This window comes from Xenopus laevis, chromosome 2L (genome assembly GCF_017654675.1).
Source record: "Xenopus laevis strain J_2021 chromosome 2L, Xenopus_laevis_v10.1, whole genome shotgun sequence".
In the NCBI taxonomy this organism is placed as follows: Eukaryota; Metazoa; Chordata; class Amphibia; order Anura; family Pipidae; genus Xenopus; species Xenopus laevis.
In genome coordinates, this window is record NC_054373.1 from 180,355,074 (window position 1) to 180,382,704 (window position 27,631).

At 41.0% G+C, this 27,631-nt stretch overlaps 1 protein-coding gene across 1 annotated transcript; it reads right to left on the reverse strand.

The window, feature by feature from the left end:
• Nucleotides 1-5,479: 5,479 nt before the first annotated feature.
• or52k2l100488379.L (olfactory receptor 52K2-like 100488379 L homeolog) lies at nucleotides 5,480-6,490 on the reverse strand. The gene has a single exon (XM_018245583.2). It carries the CDS (start codon nucleotides 6,488-6,490, stop codon nucleotides 5,480-5,482), a length of 1,011 nt encoding a protein of 336 aa, XP_018101072.2.
• Nucleotides 6,491-27,631: the final 21,141 nt, after the last annotated feature.

Genomic DNA, 27,631 nt, shown 5'->3' on the forward strand with positions numbered 1-27,631 from the left:
ATTTCTCTACCTATTCCAGTAGAGCTGCATTTCTCTACCTATTCCTGTAGAACTGCATTTCCCTACCTATTCCAGTAGAACTGCATTTCCCTTCCTATTCCAGTAGAACTGCATTTCTCTACCTATTCCAGTAGAGCTGCATTTCTCTACCTATTCCAGTAGAACTGCATTTCCCTTCCTATTCCAGTAGAACTGCATTTCCCTACTTATTCTTGTAGAACTGCATTTTCCTACCTATTTCTGTAGAACTGCATTTCCCTACCTATTCCAGTAGAACTGCATTTCCCTACTTATTCCTGTAGAGCTGCATTTCCCTACCTATTCCAGTAGAACTGCATTTCCCTTCCTATTCCAGTAGAACTGCATTTCTCTACCTATTCCTGTAGAACTGCATTTCCCTACCTATTCCAGTAGAACTGCATATCCCTACCTATTCCAGTAGAACTGCATTTCCCTACTTATTCTTGTAGAACTGCATTTCCCTACCTATTCCAGTAGAACTGCATTTTCCTACTTATTCCTGTAGAACTGCATTTCCCTACCTATTCCAGTAGAACTGCATTTCCCTTCCTATTCCAGTAGAACTGCATTTCTCTACCTATTCCAGTAGAACTGCATTTCTCTACCTATTCCAGTAGAGCTGCATTTCTCTACCTATTCCAGTAGAACTGCATTTTCCTACCTATGTCAGTAGAACTGCATTTCCCTACCTATTCCAGTAGAACTGCATTTCCCTACTTATTCTTGTAGAACTGCATTTCCCTATCTATTCCAGTAGAACTGCATTTCCCTACCTATTCCTGTAGAACTGCATTTCCCTACCTATTCCTGTAGAACTGCATTTCCCTACCTATTCCAGTAGAACTGCATTTCCCTACTTATTCCTGTAGAACTGCATTTCCCTACCTATTCCAGTAGAACTGCATTTCCCTTCCTATTCCAGTAGAACTGCATTTCTCTACCTATTCCAGTAGAACTGCATTTCTCTACCTATTCCAGTAGAGCTGCATTTCTCTACCTATTCCTGTAGAACTGCATTTTCCTACCTATGTCAGTAGAACTGCATTTCTCTACCTATTCCAGTAGAGCTGCATTTCTCTACCTATTCCAGTAGAACTGCATTTCCCTACCTATTCCAGTAGAACTGCATTTCCCTTCCTATTCCAGTAGAACTGCATTTCCCTACTTATTCTTGTAGAACTGCATTTCCCTACTTATTCTTGTAGAACTGCATTTCCCTATCTATTCCAGTAGAACTGCATTTCCCTACCTATTCCAGTAGAACTGCATTTCCCTACCTATTCCTGTAGAGCTGCATTTCCCTACCTATTCCAGTAGAACTGCATATCCCTTCCTATTCCTGTAGAACTGCATTTCCCTACCTATTCCAGTAGAACTGCATTTCCCTACCTATTCCAGTAGAACTGCATTTCCCTACTTATTCTTGTAGAACTGCATTTCCCTACCTATTCCTGTAGAACTGCATTTCCTACCTATTCCTGTAGAGCTGCATTTCCCTACCTATTCCAGTAGAACTGCATATCCCTTCCTATTCCTGTAGAACTGCATTTCCCTACCTATTCCAGTAGAACTGCATTTCCCTACCTATTCCAGTAGAACTGCATTTCCCTACTTATTCTTGTAGAACTGCATTTCCCTACCTATTCCTGTAGAGCTGCATTTCCCTACCTATTCCAGTAGAACTGCATATCCCTTCCTATTCCAGTAGAGCTGCATTTCCCTACCTATTCCAGTAGAACTGCATATCCCTTCCTATTCCAGTAGAACTGCATTTCCCTACCTATTCCTGTAGAACTGCATTTCCCTACCTATTCCTGTAGAACTGCATTTCCCTACCTATTCCAGTAGAACTGCATTTCCCTACCTATTCCAGTAGAACTGCATTTCCCTACCTATTCCAGTAGAACTGCATTTCCCTACCTATTCCTGTAGAGCTGCATTTCCCTACCTATTCCAGTAGAACTGCATATCCCTTCCTATTCCAGTAGAGCTGCATTTCCCTACCTATTCCAGTAGAACTGCATATCCCTTCCTATTCCAGTAGAACTGCATTTCCCTACCTATTCCTGTAGAACTGCATTTCCCTACCTATTCCTGTAGAACTGCATTTCCCTACCTATTCCAGTAGAACTGCATTTCCCTACCTATTCCAGTAGAACTGCATTTCCCTACTTATTCCTGTAGAATAGCATTTCCCTTCCTAATGTTCCAACCTATCACACAAATATACACCTGTAACCTTGAGCTAAGGGGGGGGGGTGTCACCAGATGTTGAACCTCAATGGGGGCTTGAAATTGTCTGGAAAACACTAGGGATCATAAACAAACATTGATGCACCCATTTTGCGGATGAGTCGCAAAATGGTGGCAATTCTCCAAAATGTATTGAAGTCTATGGTCAACCATTTTTCACCCTTAGGAGTCTATGGGTGTCATTTTTGCAACAAAACTTGGAGAAAATGTTTGCTGATCACTAGACACTACAATGTAACCCAAAACTAAAGATACAGTAAAATCACTAAAATGCAAGGAAGTCTCTCAATACAAATTGTAACCAAGATGGGAGCTCAGGAGTCAGAACATCAGTCTCGCTGAGCAGTGATCAAGATCGACGTGGAACTGTCACTGTCTGTCCCTATGGCTGCACCACCTTTAGTACAACATAATAGAGAGAGCACCCCGAGCACCTGACATGCAGGGAGTTCCAGGCATTACATTTGTCTCCCACACTATAACTGCAATTCCTGCAGCTGCCGTTCCCTTTCTCTTCTCTGCATGGCTGGTCCTGACTGTTGATATCTGTTATCCACCCAAGACTCCAATTTATTCATAGAACCTGCAAGGTATTGTGGGAATTGAGCCTTGGCTGGAGGAATGCTGCATGAGTCCAGACCAGCAGCGCAGACAGAAACAAAGGAGAGACAGTCGCATTACATAGACCGTCCCTCTAAAGAATGATATTTTCTTTCATTATTCTGAATGTTCTATTTCGTTATTTGGGAGCAGTTCCCCTTTAATGTGCCCATAAGACAGAAGGAGGATATAGTGGGTTGTGCTGAGCACTTACCTGTCCCAGGTTCCCCGATCACTGATCTCTCTCCCTGACTGTATTTATTCATCTCAGGGCGGCCCCCGTGGAGACATTTATACACATGAAATCACACAGAGAGTAATTAGACATCACTCAGGGACCCACCTAACAATAATAACACACACTTATACACAGCAATGTTTTAAAAGGCAAATTGTTGGCTCATCAGTGATGTCCCTGGTGGTAGCTGCAGGGATGCTGGGAGTTGTAGTGCAGCAACTTCAAACATTTGAAATATTGATAGATATTGTTAAAGGGAAATAGTGACTTATTTATGTTGGCAATTCACTGCCACTTATTAACTCTCTCACTGCTGTGCTGGAGTTTAGCCCAGATGCTCAAATGACGGGCAGTTCAGTTGAGAACATATGGGCACCCGGTTTCTTGGGATCAGTAGGTGGTACCTCACTAGATGGGAAGAATAATAAAAATCACAATTTAAAAACCCTTGAAATGCTTTTTTTCACACTTTAGTGGTTTCTGGCTCACACACATGGTTCAGGGCAACTTACCTCTGTTTAGTTCGAAATCTCATGTGGGCTATACAGCGGGGCACATATTTAGTGGGTACCAGTGGTTCTTTATATTAAATAGATTCAGTATTCAGGGCCAATAACAGCCGTTACACATACTGGATCTTGTTTTCCAGTACTCACTCTCGTTTCCCAACTTTCTTAAAGGAGAACTTAACCCTAAAAATAAATATGGCAGAAAATGGCATATTTTATATAGTGAACTTATTGCACGAGGCTAAAGTGTCAGCTTGTCAATAGCAGCAATGATCCAGGACTTCAAACTTGTCACAGGGGGTCACCATCTTGGAAAGTGTCTGTGACACTCACATGCTCAGTGGGCTCTGATTGGCTGTTGAGAAGCTAAGCTTAGGGCTCGTCACTAATTATCCAGCAGAAAATGAGCTTCCCCTGTAATATAAGCTGATGCTACAGGTTTGCTGATTATTAAATTCTGATGCTAATTGCACTGGTTTCTGTGCTGCCATGTAGTAATTATCTGTATTAATTACTAATCAGCCTTATATTGTGACATTTCTATTCTATGTGTACTGTATATTGTGAGTGGGTCCCTAAGCTCAGTAAGTGTCAGCAGCAAAGAGCATTTACAGTGAATAATAAAAAATCAGATGCCACACACTTTAAGCAATTGTGCTAAAACTTAAGTGGTTTATTGAGATCCCCAAACAACGTTTCGGAGGTACAACCTCCTTTCTGAAGTGCTCTCCTCGAGACCACAGCTTAAATAAAAGAGCATACATTATATATTATATTTACATGTTTATAGTGATTATATTTACAATTTGTTTGAAAATGATACCCCCTTATATTCCCTTCTTGTGCAGAGAGTCCAGTTCATCCCCACCTGATTTCTTGGCTCCTTACTATACTATATGTCTCATCCACTGGACAGTGGAAGTTTCATGGTAAGTAACGTTTCTGGAGAGAGAGAACCTATGAGCGATTTTTATGTACTGTCAAAATGTTTTATTCTTTAAAGACTAAAATTGGCATTTTAAGAGCGACTTACTGTGGCTCTTTCATCAACAATAGGCAAATTTGCCCATGGGGAGTTACCCGTAGCAACCAATCAGTGATTAGCTTTATAAAACAAGCTGCAAGTAGAACAATGCCTGCAGCAATTTGATTGGTTTCCATGGGTTACTGCCCATGGGCCAATTTGCCCAGTGTTAATTAATTACTCCCAGTGAGTTAATTAATCTATTTATTTTCAATGACTTTACTAAACACATAATAATCTATTCAATTCTGTAGCCAGAGATAAATGAGTGAACAGTAGCTGGACACCGCTACATATCTTGAGTGTAAGATGTACAGGTATGAAACCAGGAGAAGGCTGATGCCTGTGGCTGTAACCAGAATCCTCACCATCAGTCCCACCAGCTGGATTTGAGAGATGTCTTTACAGCCAAGATTCAAGGGCACCATGTTCTCACAAGCAAAATTCCAGATGATGTTGGATTTGCATAAGTGGACTTCGGCAGCCACAGTGATAATTGGAGAGAAAAAAAAGACTTCTCTCAACTAAACCAGTGGGAAATAGTTGGCCTACCAAATGGTTGTTTACTATATTGTGATACATCAGGGACTTAAAAATGTCAAAATACATGTTAAAGCCTATGATCAACAACACAGTGGACACAAGTATGATTGTGTGTATATGAAGATCATCTGAAACAGACAGGAACCAGGGGTGATATGGTCTAGTCCAAACACAAGGTCCATTAAAATGCTCTTCAAGAATAGATACCCAAGGTTATACAAAAGTTGAACGTTCAACATTCCAATGTTTAAGATCAAAATGTACTTTGAATTGTAAACTTAGTAAGAAGGACTACTCTGCATCAGACTTGGTATGAGGCTTGGAATGTCTTCCATCCCATGATGAGAACAATTTGTCCTTTTTTCTCCAGTATTTAACTATATTCTTCCTGATCTTTGAAACACATAATCCATATATAAAGGGGTTTAAGACAGCTGGTATAATTATGTACAGGGCAGTGAACAGATGCTTAAGATCTATTGAAACAGCTGTTTCCATGTTCCAAACACTGGAAGATGCCAGAGCACACATATAGACCATCATTGCCCCAAGAAAATGTGTCCCACAGGTGTTAAGAGCTTTGTATCGGGATTTCCCAGTTGCAGTTTTCATGGCTGTATAGAGTATGGTTGTGTAGGAAATCAAGAGTAGAATACCATCAAGAACAGGAACCAGAATGCGTATGATCAACCCAGCCTTCTCTACTTTGGTGGTGTCTCCACATGCAAGACTGAGAAGTGCCAGGTGTTCACATGCAAAGTGGAGAATGATGTTTGACTTGCAGAACTGGATCATAGAGGGAAATATAACAAATGGGCAAACAAGGATGAAGCCCCGAGTTATTACAATGACTGTCAGTGAAACCAGGAAGCTCTTTGTCATGATGTTATGATAATGAAGTGGCCTACAGATTGCTACATATCTGTCCAATGACATTAATACCATTACACTTGACTCACATACTGACATGAAGTAGATAATAAACATCTGCAGAAGACATCCAGTTAGGGAAACTTGGTTGAGATGAAATAACAAGTCAAGGAGGAATTTGGGCAATATGGCAGTAGAAACACTCATGTTAATGGCAAACAGCACAGATATGAGCAAATACATGGGGGAATGGAATGTTTTTTCAGTGTAAATCAGGCAGATGATGAGAGAATTCCCACTCAGGATAACTAAGTACATGGAAAAGAATGGGATTGCCAATAGGGGCCTCCATCGAGATATCCCAGGGAAACCCAAGAGAGTAAACTCAGTGTAGGAGAGAATCAATGACTGGTTGGCGATCCCTGGTTCCATATTTGCTTTATAGGTTTAGTCAAGTCAGTGTCCATACAGGATCTGCAGGACAAGAAAATGTCATGGATTTTATTCTGAATCTGATATTCCCAAGAAATCTGTGTTTTTTTTTTAGAAAAATAAAATTGAAATGCAGTCTCTCAAATCGGCTCAAATGATAGAAATTGAAAGTAATTTTGCATTCTGTTATGGTTCCTGGGTTGTACGTAGCACAGTAGATCTGCTCCGCCGCAACTCCTCCTCTCAAATGACTCCCGAATGGCTGACACATTAGCGATTAGCTAAAATCATGGCGGACCATCAACCCAAGTCGAAGAGCTATGTTTACCCTGAAGGTAAGAGAAATAATGACTGCTCCTGTGTAAATTCCGAGTTACCGACTGAGAACCATGTTCAGTACATATCATGCGAGTAACACTAAAGTCTCATAGTGACATTCAAAATGTCCTAAACTATAAACTAATAGCTACAGAAGTTGCTAATTTGATTAACCCTATTATTGACCTTTCTATTAAACCCCTAACCCCAACCCAGACCCTAACTTACCACACAACACGACAGCATCACAAAAATGGAGACAATTTTTCTTTGGAAGACAATTCTTCTTCCTGCAAAAATAAATGAATATTTCTGGAAATAAATGTGAAAGATTGAGGGACCAAAGCTGAAGAAATAGCTCCAGGCAAAACAATTATGCTTTATTGGTAATTCAGTGCACTATAAACAAGAGTCACTCTTTCTCTACATTCACAAAGGTTACCTAAGGCTTCAGGTTCACAGAAATGAAATTACTAAGAATTGAGTCAGCACATAGAGTGCACTCACTCACTGAATAGAAAAGTCAAAAACTACACAGATTATTGGACTATGACGACATGGTTAAAATATTATTTTTGGAAAGCTCCAAAATGTAGATGTTTTCCAAGATTTTTTCCCTGCTTATAAAAAAAGGCAAAATTTTTCCAAAACTTGTCAATTTTTATTTCACCTAAATATAAAGTCAGCCATGCCTTACCATGACATTCTGAAAGCGCTTCTACAAAAGAGGCACATACATTGTTAGATTACAAGGAGGCTGAACAGTTTGTGTTCCACCTTGAGTCGCACTCACACACTAAGGGGCAGATTTATCACAGGTCGAATTTCAAGCTAATGTTTGTGTACTTCAACTAGGGAATAGTCCAAATTCAATTTGAATAAAAATTGAAAATTCGGATTTCGGAATTGATCATGTACTGTCTCTTTAAAAAATTTACTTCAACCATTCGCCATCTAAAACCTGCCGAACTGCTGTTTTAGCCTATGGGGGACCTCCTAGAACCTATTTGGAGTCCACTAGTGGACTTTGAAAAATCTAAGGTTTTTTTTGGAAAAATTTAATTTCGGATGGTCTTTTTGAATTCGAATTTCAAAGTGCCTTATTTTTCAAAGTCTGAATTTTCCTGATTATTTTAATCTAAAAAGTCAGACCAAACAAGAATCCACAATTGGACCTTATTTAATAATAAAAAAGAATAATTTAATTGGATCGGGGATAAATACATAAAAAAGTTGCAAATTCGAATCATATGATTTTTTTCCCCGAATTGCTCTAATTTTTCTGATTTTTGCCTGAAAAGTCCAAAATAGTTGGATTTTTAGGCTAATTCCAGTGCAGACCACAGAAACTTCCAAATAGTATAGGGACCTCTCATTGACTTAAATGCAACCTCGGTAGGTCTGAGATACCAGATTTTTAGATTCAGCCTTTTTGCAGCATTTGACTTTAATAAATCACGAAAAATTAGATTTTTTTTTTTATAGTAAAAAAAACTGTGAATTTTTCGAGTTTTGGGCATTCAGACTTATATATAAATAACCCCCTTAATGTCTCTCTGATGCTGATACTTCTTCACACACTACTGAGGATTCTTCAATCAACCAAAGAAATACATTTATGTCAGACATACTGTAAATCACAATTCCCATATCTCTGGAAAACTGTCTATGTCTAGTTGGATCTTGATTTTATGCTCCTAATGACCTAGATACTTGACACTTTAGTGAGTTATTTTTCAATGGTTACTTTTTTTTTACTGCAAATGAACTCAAATGGTTTATTTAAGAAAAAAAGGGAAAAACACGATTCTGCGAGTTCGAGTCCTGAAAATATCAAAACTCAAATCAATTGAGTATTCCACAAGAAAAAATGCAAATAAATCTACCCCTATATTGTATTATGCTCTCATTATTACTTGTTGCTCATATTTTACTTTGAATCAAGAATAAGCTCACCATACTGTATATGTCACATGGTATTCTATAATAGTTAAGTCTAACAGTTATGGAAAGGATTACAATGATATCCTGGAATGTAAATGCAAAAGAATGTAACAAGAATTTACAAAATGAAAGCAAATATTGCTCTCCTTTAAGAGACTCACTTATACGATGAAATCAATCAGAAGTTATGCTTCTCTTCTGCAGGAGAAAATAGCAATTCCCCAGCCATTAAAAAGAAAGGTGGAGTTTCAGTATTATTTCACAAAAAATTTAACTATCATGAGATAAAAACATCTATGTATGACAAAGGAAGATTTATAATACATGTGGAAATGACAACAAATCCGAATTCTACTTATTCAAAAGAAATTATTCAAAAGATATGCTCAATGAATCCTTCTAACCGAATTGTAGGTGGTGATTACAATGAATCTCTGTAAGGCCCAAAGGCTTCAGGAGTAGTGAGGACCAGAGGAGGAGGTAGCAATGTCCAAGTTCGCAGTACAGATTTAGGATGAGACGAGAGAATGGTCAAACAGGCAACAAGATCAGTCCAGGCAGAAGAGGTTCAAGGTCGAGGAATTCAGGCAAAAGGTCGGTACACAATAGCAAAGTTTCACAAGATCACACCCAGGAGTAGCAAGCTAAAACCTATAATTGGGCACTGATGAATTTCCAGAGCTCCTTAATATAGGCCTAGATTTGGCGCCAATTTTGTACGCATCGGCGTCATGACGTGTGCGCGGACGCGCTGGCGTCAGCGACCGACGCCGGCGCACATTATTGACGCCGACGTCCGTTCCGTCGCCGGCGACCAATCAGAGTGCGGGAAGAGGCAGGCATCATCCGGCTGCGTCCGTGAGGAACCAGGGAGCCACCATCTTGGACGCCATCTAGGCCACCATTTTGGGAACTGTTCTCGGATTCCATTACAGTACCCCCCTCCCTAGGGGGGGCCTCAGGACCACCTGGGTTAGAAGGAAACTGCCGATGAAATTTTCGGACCAGGAGAGGAGCATGGACATCTGACCTTCTTACCCAGGAGCACTCCTCCGGACCGAACCCCTTCCATTCAATGAGGTATTGTAGAGTGCCCCTCGAAATCCGGGAATCCAGGATCCTTTTCACCTCAAACTCCTGATGACCGTCTACCACAACAGGAGCTGAGGAAGAAGAAGAAGAAGTACCTGCAGGTTTGAGCAAGGAGACATGGAAGGCGTTTGGAATCCGCATCTCCGAGGGAAGTTGCAAACGGACAGCCACCGGATTGATGATCTCAGAGATGGAGAAGGGACCAATAAATTTGGGACCAAGTTTAGGAGAGGGGACTTTGAGACGAATGTTCCGTGTGGATAGCCAAACCTTGTCACCGGGTGCATACGGAGGGGAAGGAATTCTTCTTTGATCAGCGAATTTTTTCTGGACCAAGGAACTTTTCTCCAGATTGACAACAGTGGCGTGCCATATAGCCGACATGTGGGCAGCTTGGTCATTGGCGGCAGGAACATTAGTGAGTAATAAGTCCTGAGGAAAAGCCAAAGGGTTAAGACCATACATACAGAAAAAAGGAGATTTCTCAGAAGAAACATGTAAGGCATTATTATGTGCGAATTCAGCCCACGGAAGCAAATCAGCCCAGTCGTCTTGGCACAAAGATACATGGCATCGAAGGAATTGTTCAAGGGCCTGGTTAACCCTCTCTGCTACTCCATTAGACTGTGGATGGTAAGAAGAAGAAAACTGAAGAGAGACACCAAGGGCTTTACACAGGGATCTCCAAAACTTGGAAACAAATTGAGATCCACGGTCAGAGACAATTTCAGCAGGGAAACCGTGGAGGCGAAAAATGTGTTTAATAAACAATGAGGAAAGTTCAGGAGCAGAGGGAAGTTTTCGAAGAGGAGTAAAATGTGCCACCTTGGTGAATCTATCAATTACCACCCAAATAACTGTATAACCAGAGGAATTAGGGAGATCCACAATGAAGTCCATAGATAGATGAGTCCATGGGCGAGAAGGAATAGGTAGTGGTAGGAGTAACCCCTTAGGAGGGGAGCGTCCAGACTTGGATACAGCACATACAGAGCAAGAGGAAACAAAGTCTTTGACATCTTTTCTTAGGGAAGGCCACCACACAAGACGAGACAGAAGTTCAGTAGTCTTTTTGACTCCAGGATGACCGGCCTGCTTGGAGCTGTGGGACTGAACCAGAATGGAATGACGAAATTCAGGAGGGACAAAGGCAACACCAACAGGAGTAACTACAGGAGCAGAAGATTGAACAGACAATAATTGAGAGGCCAGGGAGGGAAACAGAGCAGCGATGATCTTTGTAGGGGGCACAATGGGTTCCGGTTCGGCAGAAGTGAGATCTTCGAGAAGAAAGCTTCTAGAAAGAGCGTCCGCCTTCTTGTTCCTAGTACCAGGCCGAAAGGTTAGAATGAAATTAAAACGAGAGAAGAATAGTGCCCACCTAGCCTGACGAGGATTGAGGCGTTTGAGTGACTGGATATATTCTAGATTTTTATGGTCGGTATAGATGGTCACAGGGACGGAAGAACCTTCCAGCTAATGTCTCCATTCCTCTAGAGCCAGTTTGACGGCCAGTAACTCACGATTTCCCACATCATAATTTTGTTCAGGAGAGGTGAATTTTTTCGAAAAGAAGGCACAGGGATGTAGTTTTCCATCAGTAGATGCTCTTTGGGACAAGATTGCTCCAGCACCGACATCAGAGGCATCGACTTCAATGAAGAATGGTTGGGAAGTTTCAGGGTGTCTGAGGATGGGAGCAGAAGAAAAAGAAGTTTTAAGATTCTTGAATGCTTCCAAAGCTACAGGTGGCCAATGCTGAGGCTTACCCCCTTTACGGATAAGAGAAAGAATGGGAGCAATCTTGGATGAAAACCCCTTGATGAATTGTCTATAATAGTTAGCGAAGCCAATGAATCTTTGGATAGCTTTAACACTGGTGGGGAGAGGCCAGTCCTGGATGGCGGAGATCTTGGCAGGATCCATTCTGAAGCCCTGTTGAGAAATGATGTAACCAAGGAAGGAGATGGACGAAACTTCAAAGGAGCACTTCTCCAACTTGGCGAATAAATTATTTCTCCGCAGACGGGAAAGGACTTCTAGGACTTGAAGACGGTGCTCAGCAAGGTTCTTGGAAAAGATAAGGATATCGTCCAAGTACACCACCACGTATTGACCCAACAAATCTCTGAAAATGTCGTTTACAAATTCTTGGAAAACCGCGGGGGCGTTACAGAGGCCGAATGGCATCACTAGATACTCATAGTGCCCGTCACGAGTGTTGAATGCGGTTTTCCATTCATCTCCCTCTCTGACCCGAATTAAATTGTAGGCCCCACGAAGATCTAACTTGGTAAAAAGACAAGCCCCCTTGAGTTGGTCGAACAGTTCAGAGATGAGGGGAAGGGGATAACGGTTTTTAATTGTAATTTTATTTAAACCCCTATAGTCAATGCAGGGCCGCAAACCACCATCTTTCTTTTCTACAAAGAAGAAGCCGGCCCTCACCGGGGAAGAAGAAGGACGAATAAAGCCTCTTTGCAGATTCTCTTGGATGTATTCCTTCATGGCAGAGGTTTCAGAAGGAGAAAGCGGATAGGTGCGACCCCTGGGAGGCATGGATCCAGGAAGAAGTTCGATGGGGCAATCATAGGGGCGATGGGGAGGCAGGACTTCGGCAGACTTTTTATTGAAGACACCAGAAAAGGCTTGATAAACAGAGGGCAGAGAAGAATTTGGAGACACAGATGAAACTTTAATGATGGATTTGGTAGGTAAACAATTTTGTTGGCAGAAAGAACTCCATCGGGAAATCTGAGACGAAGCCCAGTCTATTACTGGGTTGTGGATATTCAGCCAGGGCAAACCAAGCACAATGGGAGTAGATGGACAGTCAATTAAAAGGAAAGACAACCTTTCAAGATGCATGGTTCCCACAATAACAGAAAGTTCATCGGTGGAGTGGGAAATAATAGCAGAAGACAATGGACGATCATCAATCGCCAATGCACGAAGAGGAACAGCCAGGGACCGCAGGGGAATGGAGTGACTTTCAGCGAAGACTTTATCCATGAAATTCCCAGCTGCGCCGGAGTCGAGGAAAGCTTCAGAAGAAATAGTCTGGGTTCCAAAACGTATCTGCACAGGAAGGAGGAAGCGTTGAGCAGAAGAATGGGGAGAAGGACCAATTCCACCCAGGTAAGTCTCCCCAGTCTTACCTAGGTGCTGGCGTTTCCCGGCTTCACTGGGCACTCATAGGCGAAATGGGATTTTCCACCACAGTAGAGGCAAAGTCCAGCAGCCCTTCTCCGAAGCTTTTCCTGTTCGGTCAGACGGGCCCGTCCAATCTGCATAGGTTCTTCCATAGGCAGGAAAGAAGAAGCAGAAGCCGCAGGAGTTGGAGAAGGCAAGGTGGAAGCAGGATTGGGAAGGAAGGGTCTTTGAAAACGAGGAGCCAGGGTAGGTTGGAACTTGTGGAATCTCTTGGTTTGGGAGCGCTCTCTGTCGAGCTCAGCTTGAAACTCCCTCTGCCGAGTATCAACCTTTATGGCCAAGGCGACTAGATCTTCCCAGCGGGATGGAATTTCCCTGGACACCAGATCATTCTTGATGCGCATCGCCAGGCCGTTGTAAAAGGCAGTGTGATACCCGTCATTATTCCACGAAGTCTCAGCAACTAGAGTGCGGAACTCGATGGCGTACTCCGGGACAGAGCGAGTTCCCTGTTGAAGTTGGAACAGGCGTGCAGAAGATGCAGAGGCACGACCCGGAGCATCAAACACAGTACGGAGTTCGCGAACAAAGGACCTGGCGTTGTCAATGATAGGATCTTCCTTCTCCCATAGAGGTGAAGCCCACTCCAATGCCTTCCCTTGCAGGCGGGAGAATATGAAGCCCACCTTGGCACGTTCGGAGACAAATTGGCCGGGTAATAGTGCAAACTGGACCTCGCACTGGTTGATAAACCCACGGCAAGCTTCGGGGTCACCACTGTAGAGTGGGGGAGCCGGAATGCGAGGCTCGGAGACCTGGAGTGGAGACACAGGTACAGGTACGGGAACAGGGTCAGCGGGTGTTAGGGCCGACAACTTTGCCAGTACTGTTTCCAGGGCCTGACAAAAATGAGACTGCTGTACCTCATAGGACTGCATCCGAGAAGCCAACCCACAAAGCGCTCCACCGACATCAGGCGGCGCTGGGGTTTCCTCCGAAGGGTCCATGGCCCAATTATAATGTAAGGCCCAAAGGCTTCAGGAGTAGTGAGGACCAGAGGAGGAGGTAGCAATGTCCAAGTTCGCAGTACAGATTTAGGATGAGACGAGAGAATGGTCAAACAGGCAACAAGATCAGTCCAGGCAGAAGAGGTTCAAGGTCGAGGAATTCAGGCAAAAGGTCGGTACACAATAGCAAAGTTTCACAAGATCACACCCAGGAGTAGCAAGCTAAAACCTATAATTGGGCACTGATGAATTTCCAGAGCTCCTTAATATAGGCCTAGATTTGGCGCCAATTTTGTACGCATCAGCGTCATGACGTGTGCGCGGACGCGCTGGCGTCAGCGACCGACGCCGGCGCACATTATTGACGCCGACGTCCGTTCCGTCGCCGGCAACCAATCAGAGTGCGGGAAGAGGCAGGCATCATCCGGCTGCGTCCGTGAGGAACCAGGGAGCCACCATCTTGGACGCCATCTAGGCCACCATTTTGGGAACTGTTCTCGGATTCCATTACAATCTCCCGTAGGGTTTCTTGACAAATTGAATTGTAACCTAAAACCACCTTTGAAAAAATGTAAACTTCTCTCTGATTTCCTAAATCAAGCTAATTTAAATGATGCCTGGAGGATTTTTAATGCATCTGAAAAAGAATTTACTTTCTATTCACACACTCATGGTACTGCCATGAGTATCTACTATTCACTGACATCTACTAATGTATTAAATTATCCAAGACACCAAGATGGGAATATTTACTTATTGAAACCATACTCCAATCAATATATCTTTAACAACCCACTCCATTTCAAAATCATATATAGCCTGGAACTTTCCAACATTTTTGCCATCAAGACCAGACAATTCTCAAACAAGGTAAAGACCCTACTCAAATCAGTATCAAGATACTGGCCAACCGCCAATAATTCAATAATTCTCCCAAAACGTATCTCATCTGAACAATCATGATTTGTAAAGGATAGGACAGTAACTAAAAGTTTAAAGACTATCAATAATGTTATATCTGCAGCAATAATCAAGAGAATTCCAACTGCTTTTGTAAGTATTAATGTAGAGAATCATTTGATAAACATCTGAACGACACCTTCACAGTCTTTGGATTTCAACACCCTTTTTTGGATTCAATTAAACTATTATATTCTTTGCACAGTTTCTGTTGGCAAAATATCTGGAATAATTACTTTATAAAGAGGAAGTAGACAAGGGTATCCTCTTTCACCCCTTCTTTTTAATTTATCATTAGACCCTCATCAGATATCTCCAGAAATTTGCCTGTTTGCCTGGCTTGTAAATTAACAATTTTCCAGTGAAATGGATGACATTCTGCTCATTATAAGAGGTCCTAATAACAATTTTACCATTCTTAAACCTTTACTTTTATCTCAGGGTTTAATATAAATATGAATTTAAACTGTGCTAATGGTTATACGTGGACACTTTTCTGCAAAGGCTCCAAAACATCTAGGAATTTAAAAGAGACAATGCTGTATTAATCATCTTGGTATATTTCTCCCAGCAGATCATTCAATTTTGCAATAAATGGACCCCTAAATCTAAAAGGAAAAATCACCTTCTGTAAGATATATTTTTAAAAAGCAAGTGTGTGTATTGAATGTTTTTCCTAATGGGGCCACCCACAGGTGTATTCCCAGATCACATTAGGTGAAGGCACTGTCAGAGAAGAGTTTTCACAGTACCCTTTCACCTAGCAAAAGTGAAACTGGTAACTGGTAAGAAATGGTATGATGTAAAACCTTTGGCATAGGAGGGTGGCCAAAAAGGGGTTACACATGTATCCTCTTTTAAATCTTCCCCTTATAGTTACATAGTTACATAGTTAAATTCGGTTGAAAAAAGACAAAGTCCATCAAGTTCAACCCCTCCAAATGAAAACCCAGCATCCATATACACACCCCTCCCTACTTTTAATTACAATTCTATATACCCATACCTTTACTAACTATAGAGCTTAGTATCACAATAGCCTTTGATATTATATCTGTCCAAAAAATCATCCAAGCCATTCTTAAAGGCATTAACTGAATCAGCCATCACAACATCACCCAGCAGTGCATTCCACAACCTCACTGTCCTGACTGTGAAGAACCCCCTACGTTCCTTCAAATGAAAGTTCTTTTCTTCTAGTCTAAAGGGGTGGCCTCTGGTACGGTGATCCACTTTATGGGTAAAAAGGTCCACTGCTATTTGTCTATAATGTCCTCTAATGTACTTGTAAAGTGTAATCATGTCCCCTCGCAAGCGCCTTTTTTCCAGAGAAAACAACCCCAACATTGACAGTCTACCCTCATAATTTAAGTCTTCCATCCCTCTAACCAATTTAGTTGCACTTAGTCTCTGCACTCTCTCCAGCTCATTTATATCCCTCTTACGGAATGGAGTCCAAAACTGCACTGCATACTCCAGATGAGGCCTCACCAGGGGCCTATAAAGAGGCATAATTATGTTTTCATCCCTTGAGTTAATGCCCTTTTTTATGCAAGACAGAACTTTATTTGCTTTAGTAGCCACAGAGTGACACTGCCCAGAATTAGAATAACGTGTTATCTACCAAGACCCGTAGAGCCTTCTTATTTAAGGAAACTCCCAACACACTGCCATTTAGTGTATAACTTGCATTTATATTATTTTTGCCAAAGTGCATAACCTGCATTTATCAACATTGAACCTCATTTTCCAGTTTGCTGCCCAGTTTTCCAACTTAGACAAATCACTCTGCAAAGTGGCAGCATCCTGCATGGAACCTATAGTTCTACACAATTTAGTATCATCTGCAAAAATAGAAACAGTACTTTCAATGCCCATCTCCAGGTCATTAATAAACAAGTTGAAAAGCAAGGGACCTAGTACAGAGCCCTGCGGTACTCCACTAACAACACTGGTCCAATTAGAAAATGTTCCATTTACCACCACTCTTTTAGTCTATCTTTTAGCCAGTTCTCTATCCAGGTACGAATAATATGTTCCAGGCCAACATTCCTTAATTTAACCAGTAACCTTTTGTGTGACACTGTATCAAATGCTTTAGCAAAGTCTAAGTAAATCACATCCACTGTCATCCCAGAATCGAGGTCTCTACTTACCTTCTCATAAAAAGAAATTAAGTTAGTCAGGCAAGATCTATTACGCATAAAACCATGCTGGCACAAACTCATAGTATTATGATTTGCTATGAAGTCCAGTATCTTATCCTTTATTAACCCTTCGAAAAGCTTTCCTACCACTGACGTCAGACTAACTGGCCTATAGTTTTGAGGCTGAGAACGGGATCCATTTTTGAATAGAGGCACCACATTAGCAATTCGCCAGTCTCTCGGCACTATGCCAGATCTCAATGAATCCTGAAAAATTAAGTAAAGAGGTTTGGCAATCACAGAGCTAAGCTCGCTTATTACCCTGGGATGAATACCATCTGGCCCCGGACCTTTGTCAATCAATGTTCTAGTCTCTTTTGAATTTCTTCATGTGTGAATCATGCATCATTAGTTGTATTACTAGAGTTGGTACTATTAAGAAGGAAACCTTCACTTACTGGTTCCTCATTTGTGTAGACAGATGAAAAATATGAGTTCAGAATCTGCGCTTTTATTTTGTTTTCATCAACCAGCTGACCCCCCTCTGATAGTAAGGGTCCCACCCCTTCCTGCTTCATTTTTTTACTATTAACATATTTAAAAAATAATTTTGGATTTTTTTTACTGCTTCCTGCAATATCCTTTTCTATATCAATTTTAGCTTGCCTTATAGCTTCTTTGCACCTTATAAATGATTCGGCTGTACCAGCTAACTTGAAAGCCGTAAAACGCGTCTTTTCTTACCCACCTCAACACCAACGCTTCTATTGAACCGAAAAGGTTTTGCTTTGCAACGACGTTCCTTGCTTTCAAGTGGAATATACTGACAAGTATATTTATTAAACAGCATTTTAAAGACTTCCCATTTTTGTTATGTGTTTAACCCTGTGAAAAGCATTTCCCACTTAATATGTTGCAGAGATGCCCTTATACTGCCAAAGTTTGCACGTCTGAAATTTAGTGTTTTAGTTACTCCCTTATAGAATTCCTTCTGCAACAGAATCTCAAAGGAGACCATGCTTAGACGCAAATATATTAGCACTCTAAAGACATTATTGTTACGGTTCATTGGGAAAGGAAAATAGCTATCAGTTAAAAAGGCAAAAAATATGTGGTGTCTAGGAGTACCAGACTATATTACATTTAACTCTATTCAACTACTACGCAATATATCTTGATATGGCTTTTCGGGCATGATATGCTACTTGACCTATGGAATTAATCTTGGAATATTATTATAACATCTATACATAAATAGAACAAAACTCAATACTCTGAATTTAAAGCAAACTTGGTCTACAGAGACACCCTTGCATTTGGAGAATACTCCGCAAACTATATACAGTAAGTCTAAGTATATAAGTATTATCAGCTCAGCCCTAAAATCAGCTTGAAGAATTCTTTTCAAAAAATGGTTTAGTGACTTCCCCCCACCTTCTCTAGATGGGGCTCTATTGGAATTAAAAACTCTATGTACTAACAAAGCCATCAACTATAGATTTGAAAATATAAAGAATTGTTTAAAATTCACCTTGAAATGGAAATGTTTTTGCAGACTCGAAATACTGATGACAGGGATAAGAGTTATCCACTCATTTACAGCTCCATGGATACCTAACTTCTTTTTATTATAGCCTTGACACTTATCCAGCAAATAAATCTTCTACTTAAATGTGTTCTTTATACAATGTTTTATACTTTATGCATACTGCTCTTTTATTTTGTTACCACTTTCCATAACTGAACTCTTTATTATAACCTGAATACTATTCTTGTTCATTGCATAACTTTGTTTGCAAATTAATAAATTATTTTGATGCCAGTAACATCACAATGCAGAAATGGAGTCAGAATATTGTGTTAACCCCAGATGTGCCAGTATCACTGCAATCCAGGAACGGGATCAAAGTATTATATTAACCCCAGACATGCCAGTAACATCGCAATGCAGAAATACATTCATATCATCATATTAGCTCCATATTTGCCAGAGACATTTCAGTGCAGGAATGGATTCAGAATATTGCATTAACCTCCAACATGCCAATAATATCTCAGTGCAGAAATGGATTCAGAGTGTCATATAAACCCCAGACATGCCAGTAACATCACAATACAGAAATTAATTCATTGTATCATATTAACCCCTTATGTGCCAGTAACATTTCAATGCAGAAAAGGATTTATAGTTATGCATTAACCTCAGACATGCCAGTAAGATCCTTAGGGGATGTTGTGAGAGACCCTCTTTAGATGTGCAAATCTTATGGCAACATTAATAAAGTACACAGAACAACTGGACTATATATAATTGTATGCACTAATGAAATGGTTAATGATTATTAATGTACCAAGTCAAGAGAAGAAGCTGAACTGCCGGCTGCCCCTTATCTCATACTGAGAGCTGCTTCTACAATCATGCGCTGTTTGCTCATGTGCAGCAACTTTCCTATGGCACTGCAGTGTATACAAACTTTATTATTAATATACAGGTATGGGACCTGTTATCCAGAATGCTCGGGACCTGGGGTTTTCCGGGTTACGGGTCTTTCTGTAATTTGGGTCTTCATGCCTTAAGTCTACTAGAAATTCATTTAAACATTAAATAAACCCAAGAGGCTGGTTTTGCTTCCAATAAGGATTAATTATATCTTAGTTGGGATCAAGTACAAGCGACTGTTTTGTTATTACAGAGAAAAAGGAAATCATTTTTAAAAATTTGGATTATTTGGATAAAATGGAGTCTATGGGAGACAGCCATTCCGTAATTCAGAGCTTTCAGGATATTGGGTTTCAGGATAAAGGATCCTATACCTGTACTGTATAAATATATATATGTACAAGGATTATGATATGTATGTCTGTCTTTGCATGGTTGATCCTGGATGTTGAAAACTCTTCTCAACCAAGACTCTAATATCCACAGGTCTTTTGATCAAACATGCAAGTCATTGTGGCAAACAAGTCTTGAGTGGAGGAGAGCTGCCTGTTGTAAGAGTCTGGACCAGCAGTGCAGACAGTAGCAAAGGAAGACAGATATTTGCAAAAAACATATAACTGAAAAATGTTGCTTAGAATTATATTTTCTTTCATAATGCAGAATATTCTATTTCATTTTTTGGGATGAATTAACCTTTAATGTTCCCACCTGGCCATAAGACAGAAGGTGAATATAGTGGGTTGTACTGAGCACTTACCTGTCCCAGGTTCCCCCGATCACTGATCTCTCTCCCTGACTGTATTTATTCATCTCAGGGCGGCCCCAGTGGATACACAGACATTTATATCCACTATTAGTAAGGACATGGGAGTCACAGGGCAAATAATAAGGCACCACAGAGAGACCTTCCCTAGAAAGCAGTGATTTCCCCACTGGTGGCTGCAAGGGCTGATGGGAGTTGTAGTGCAGACACCTATACAGCAAAACTGCCATATACAGGAGGAACCACTTGAAAACTGCTTTGAGCAAAAATGATGTTCCAAAGTGACACTGATAATCACACTGTTAATGGAAGGGGGGGGTCCCTATCCCAGAGTACAGACAGCACAGAAACCATGACCAGAGAGGTAGTAAATTAATGTCTGCTCTATAATGGAATCCTGGTCCCCTCTTTAAGATGAAGATCATGAGTAGATGCATCACAGCCCTGTGATTTATTTGGGGAGACTTAACCTTTAAGTAGCAGTACCACCCTGTTATTTTTCTGTAGTTCAACAGTATCACCAATCCCCATAGTGTCAATAAGAGTTTTGTCTTACTCTGCTGATAGAAAGGGGTCACATTAACTCTCACATTAACTGCCCCACGTCACCCAATATCTCACATTAACTGCCCCACAGAACAGTGGAAGCCTTATTTACAAATCAAGCTGCAACTGCAGAGTTAAAATCGATGCAATGGTTGGATGTGTTCAGGGTCGGACTGGGAACCTAGGGCCCTCTGCGGTTGCTGTTTAAGGGGCCCCCCTCTGACCCACACGTCGATACCACAAAGCCCCACCCCTCGTACTGTACATTTTATCTTTGCAGGCCAGGCATATTATGCATTTAAATGCGTTTTTTAACCGTAGCTCAGCTAGTTTTCTGCCGTTCCAAACACAACCCTCTATTCCATTGATAGCTGAATGCTGAATGCGCATCTGGCACAAGAGAATGTGCAAAAAATGAAATAACCAATACCTTGTTCAGATGCGGGGTGATCCCAAATTTATTGTAGTGCTCTTGACATGTGAGTCATGTTCAAACGTTTCGGGACAAACAAATGCCCTTCCTCAAGTGACAAGAGAATGTGCAACTGCTGAGTCTAAATCAACTCAATAACCCGCGAGTGGACTAAAACACAACTCAGAATACTCATGTGTACAGCCAGGCAGGATATAATGGAATCAGTTAGTGAATGAGTTTATTTGTGTGTTACATGCATAAAAACAGAGGAAAAGCCCTTAGCATAACTTTGATTCCAGTCATAAAGGTATTTCTGGGTCCCCACACTTAGCCCCCCTCCTCACTGGCCCCTGTAGTGGAAAAGACACTGGGCCTGTATCTCCTTGGGGGAGCCTGCCTGTCTGTGGTAATAAGACGTTGCCTAGCAACCAGCTGGACGGAATCTCAGAGCTGCAGGAAGTTGCAAAGCAACCTGGGAGTTACCAGAAGTTGGAAGCGGTAAAATCTGGCAGAGAAAGCCAAGAGGAGGAGAGAGAAAGTTCCAGATATCGTGGAGACATTTGGATCAGGCTGGTACAGGGAAGTCAGATACTTTGGCTGGAGAGGGAGAGAGATTGTGAGAGGAATCACTGGAGAAACAACCACCTGCAGGGGGTCCCCATTAGGGTTGCCACCTTTTGGCCTGTCTAACTCTGGGCAGGGGGCATGGCCATTATGTAATGGGGGCAGAGCTGGAGTTGTGTCACAATGGGGCAGAGTCAAGGTCATCAGGGGCGGGGCTATGACATGCTGATCAGTCATTTGTCGATCACAGCATCAATCATAGGGAATCCTGCCTGGTTTTCATAATTTGGAAAACTGGGCAGACAGTTTTGATCTGGATCAAATCACTCACTTGCCTTTCCATGGCCCTGATTAGAGGTTGTTACCTTCAGGTTCAAAACCGCAGGTTTCACAAATCTAAAACTCTGCTTGACGGAGGGGAAATTCAGCCAGACACTGACTGCTTTGTCATAGCCCTGCCCCCAGGACTATGACAAAGAAAAACCCGGTGGGCCCTGTCCGGGATCTCCATAGGGAATCGGGTTCTCTAGAATGGGTGGTGGTGGCTCCTGTAGGTGGTGTGGGATGCCTGGGGGCCCTTTGTGGGTGCAGGGGCCCCTCTGGAGACAAACTGACATCAATTCCGATTGGAGCATGGTCTGACCAGGATTGTGTCCCTATCCATGTCCTATTGGTTTGGGCTGTAGTTTGCGGGTCTAACAAGACTAAATAGATTCTGGAATGGGTTAAGTACCTGGGGGAATGAAAGGTGTAATCCCTTTCTGTTGGGTGTTGGGCTCTCCAAACATCTATAAGGGCAAAATTATGTAAAAGTTCTTTAAATTTACGGGCCTGTGATAATTGTTGCTGGGTGAATGAAGGGGTGTTGAGTTGTCCTATAGATATATCCATGATAGGATCAGGAGTGAGGTTAAAATCCTCTGCCACGATACATCTACCTTTTCTAAATTGCATAAGGTGTGCTAAAGTTTTTTCAAGAAACTGTAGTTGGTTATTATTAGGCACGTAAACATTGATTAGTGTGTAGAGCTGATTGTTTAAAGTACAGAGAAGCATTGAATATCTACCTGGGGGATCAGCAAACCTGCAATGCATAGTAAATGTAACTTTCACACTAATTAAGATAGAAACAGCTTTAGATTTGGTAGGAGAAAGAGCATGAAAGTTTTGCGGATAATGTCTATTGTGAAAGGCCGGTTGATGTGACTTTTTAAAATGGGTTTCCTGAAACATCAATATGTCCGCTTTGTATTTATAAGCCTCATTAAGTGCCAAGTTCCTCTTTTGTCGGGTATTTAGCCCCCTGGCATTTAGGGAGTACAATTTAGCCATAATATGCATGACTTGTTTGCTTCACCACAGGCTGAATCATCAATATAACATTGTTTAAAAGAGCTGAAACCCATACATGTAGAAAATGCAACAACATTATTTTATTAGGATCCTTTGAGAGAAGAAAAAAAAAAGCAGGCTGGAATGAGGTGTAAAATAGACAATAAAGAACCATAGAATAACCATATATATGTATCTTCGGATGGCACAGATAACAAAGTAGAGCTGCACCCAGATAGATCCCAGATGGTGTTTGAACTGGGAATGTGGGGGGAGGAAAAGACGGTTGTCATCCGTTAGTAATTCCAGCAACAGTGCTAGTATCAGCCAAAAAGAGAACAGGTGGGCGAAAGGATGTTACGCTCCAATCTCTTGCTCCATTGTTGAGGTAGATGAGGACAGAGATAAGTCATATAAGAGTATAGGTAAAGTCAGCCAAATACATTACTCCTCCTGCCATTCTTTGCACAGCCTTTGCGCTTGCTTATGTGGAGGGGATCTCGGGTTCCATCTTCGCAAGGCCTTTCTGGCTTCCTCTGGAGAGGCCAAAGATGCCATTGTGCCTTGCCTATTGACCACAAGCTTCACTGGGAATCCCCAACAATATGAAATGTTGTTGTCCCGAAGGATCTTAGTAGTTTCTAGGAACGCCCGTCGTTCTGCCAGAGTAGCCTAAGATAAATCAGCATAAATTTGTAAGTCCACATATTGGGTCGGCCAAGTTTCCATTCCTTGCGACGAGCGGAGCATAGCAATTTTTCTTTGACATGGAAAAAATGCAGTTTGGTGAGGACATCACGAGGGGCTGCATCTGGAGCATTGCACGGTTTAGGAATCCTGTGGATTTTGTTGATTAATAATTCTAGTTGCGGGGTATCAGGCATAATTACCTTGAGTAGGCCCACCAGGTATTCCTCCAGGTCCTGTGCCAGCACTGACTCCGGGATGCCACGCAATTTCAGATTGTTTCTGCGAGAACGTTCTTCTAAGTCTGCTACCTTATTAGCGAGCTGTTCTATTTCTTTAGCCGCTTTATCTTGATTATCAGCCAACTCGTTATGGGCGTCAGCGTATTCTCCCATATTGGCTACAATATGCGATGTACGATCCCCTATTTCTTGCAGCTCGTATGTCCGTAGACAATTGCTTAATGTCAGCTTGTAAAGTTTGCTTGAGATCCAAAAGCATAGTTTTAAGTTCCTCAGTAGAGGAGCGGTGTAGTTCTGCATCTCTCTGGGGTTCCAAAAACTGGTCAGGCTACGCGGCCTCCAAAATGGCGCCTTCCACAGCTTGTTGTTCAGCAGCCGTTTGTGCAGCAAACTACGCTGTAACAGTAGAGCTTTTTTTTTGCTGGAGTTTAGGTGCCAATCCTCTCCAGAGTATATATGTTTCTATATGAAATCTCTCAATCCTTTTTGTTAATGTCGGTTTGTGGCTCAATACAACACAGAGCTCAGGATTCAAGCGTCCATATTCAGTGGTAGCTGGCTCCACCCCCATTAGCTCTTTATTTTTATTGTCCCCTCAAATATTCCAGTTTATGAAAACAAAATGTTATTTGATTTACTGTGAAAAACTCAAATTTGAATGTTGATAAATCTGCCTCAAGTAGTTGAACTACAACCTTCAACCTGTCACAAAAGGTAACATTTTCTTATTTGGAACAATGGCAGCTTAATAGAAGAGCACAAAACTAGCGATGAGCGTCAATTTTCCAGTAGGCATGGATCAGGGGCAAAATTCTCCTAATAATTAACAAAACTGCAACAAAATGTTGCCACAAAAAAATTCCCAGCAACAAACTTCCCATTGACCCCATTAAAATCACCACAAATAAACAGCCATTGACTTGAATGTATATTTCACAGAAAAACTTGCCACAAAAAATGCCCTTTGACTCTAATGTATTTTGCACATAAAGGGGGTTATTTATCAAAATCCGAATATTTCTGATTTTTTTAAATAAAAAAAGTCAGACCAAGCTAGAATCCACGATTTACCCTTATCTAGCAATAAAAAAAAACACAAAAAAATCAGCAACTTTTTCGGATTGAAACACAGAAACCAAAACTTTTTCAGGTTGTCGAGCTAAAAATCTGACCCCTGAAAAGTTAGAATTTTTTATAAAATCTGTGGAAAAGGATTATTATACAAAACCCAGAGCAGTATTGCAATATGGACCTCTGCCATTGACTTCAACAGGACCTTGACAGGTTGAAGATAGAGTATTTTCAGGTTCTGACTTTTTTCAGCCTCGGGGTATAATAAATCTCGAAAAATTCAAGTTTCTTTTTCACTACTAAGTTTTTAGCATTTGGACTTTAATAAATAACCCCCAAAAAGTTGCAGAGAAAACATACCCATTGACTTCAATGAGTTTTGCCATTTCTTTTAGAAACATATAATATATTGTACTGAAAAGATTTTGGACATCAACTGAAATGGGCATCCTGTATAAAATGGCAGATACTAAACCGCAACTGCAGTTTAACACAACCACTATCAAGTGTGTACTGCAAGTGTGCAGAGTTTTGTGTAAGGCTTTGCTGATCTTCACTGCTGGGAAGCAGATGTTCATGTATGAAATAAGGAGTAGGCAGATGTCCAGGATCCTCATCATTGGCACCACCACTTGGATTTTAGAGATGCCTCCATAGCCGAGATTCAAGAGCACTATGTTCTCACAAGCAAAATTCCAGTTGATGTTGGAACTGCAGAAATGGACTTGGGAAGCCAAAGTTTTGATTGGAGAGGAGAAAAGGCTACACTCAATTAAAGCAATGAAAAAAAAGTTGAGTAGCAAATGTGCATTTATTATGTCACAGTTCAGGGACCTACTGATGACCAAATACCTGTCCATGATCATGTGCATCAACCCAATAGGCTTGGGTATGACAGGTGTGTGTACAATGAGCATCTGAAACAGGCAGAACCCAAGGTAGATATGATCTAGCCCAAACCCCAATCCTAGTAACTTGTTGGGTTCAATTGCAGTTGTGCAGGAGATGTTCATCACAAATAGGAGACAAAAAAGTGGGTGCATGGAGGGCTGAAGGTTCCTTTCCATGCAGATTCTATAGATGATCAGAATGTTCTCCATCAGGTAGAGTATGGAAAATGGGATGAAAAAACAATATCTGGATTGGGAGATAATTGGGAGCTTCCAATTTGTTTATCTTATAGCTCATGTTGATGGGTAACAATGGTTCCTGTGAAAAATAATATTGTAATTAGTAATTAAATGTTACATTAAATAAAGTCAAACTGTGACTCATTTTTTGGATAGTTGGAAAGAATTAGTTATAGAACTATTCAGGAAAGTCAAGCATTGTTGGTGAATAACACCTTCTTAGAAACAAAAGATAACAAGTGTTTATAGTCAGGTACTGACTACTTAGTAGAAAGCTTGTTTGCTCACAAAGTTTTGTTCTATCTAGTAGCTTTAATCTATCCATCATAAAAGCTGAATGAAAAGTCTTCTAAGGAATCGCCACTGGCCAAAAATCTATCTATGCTTGATTAATAAATAGCTCATTACTGCTCCGTCATCAAAGCCTCTGAAAGTGACCCCTAGGTATATCTATATAAAGCTGTCTTGGATGACAGAAATCCACCCTAAGCAATTAACTCCCTGCACATTCCTATGGTCTCAATTGTATTTTCCAAACCAGACAATCGTATTTAAAGGTCACTTGTGAATCTCAAGTGAAAATCTTTAACATTCAGAATTCAGAGAGAAAAATCATCAGCTGAACCTTGCCATTCAAAGATAAGGTCATAAATAAGGGTATCCTCCCACCACCTATATATAGGTAAGTGTATGTGGGCTTAAATTAAGCACCCATTGAGGTCCTACACTTTTGGAGGTAGAAAATGCCAATAAATTAAAAAAAACACACACAAAAGCGTAAATACCCATAAGACTTGTTTTGTATCATGGATATAGGAAGCCAGTTGTAATGAAGGTTGAAGGTAGATGTCAATCAGTTCAGACAACCTTTCATTCAATAAGTGTATGTCAGATACAATTAATCTACCCAAGAGAGGACTTCCTTTCTTGTGCACCTTGGGTAAAAAAATCAGATTGACAGGTATTTCATTCTCCCATTAAACACTCCATTAACATTGTTTGCTAATTTAGTCCTACCAGTAGGGTTTGATGTCAATTGATGATATGTCCTATGTGCCACTTAATGGAAAGCTTCATTCATCCACTTTCGTCAGCCATCTTGATGACGAAAGAATTATCATACCTTAGTTCTTTCAATGATAAACATTATTTTGTTGACAAATTACAATAAAATGGCCTTTCCTTAATTTAATTATCCAGTTTCACCAAATTCCCCTCCTGAAATGTCGTTATTGCACTACCTCTTAAGCGGATGGGACAAAAATTTGAGGATATCTTCAGAAACCTGCATTCTAATTCCACATGGAAGGGGTTGAGAATGGCTTACATC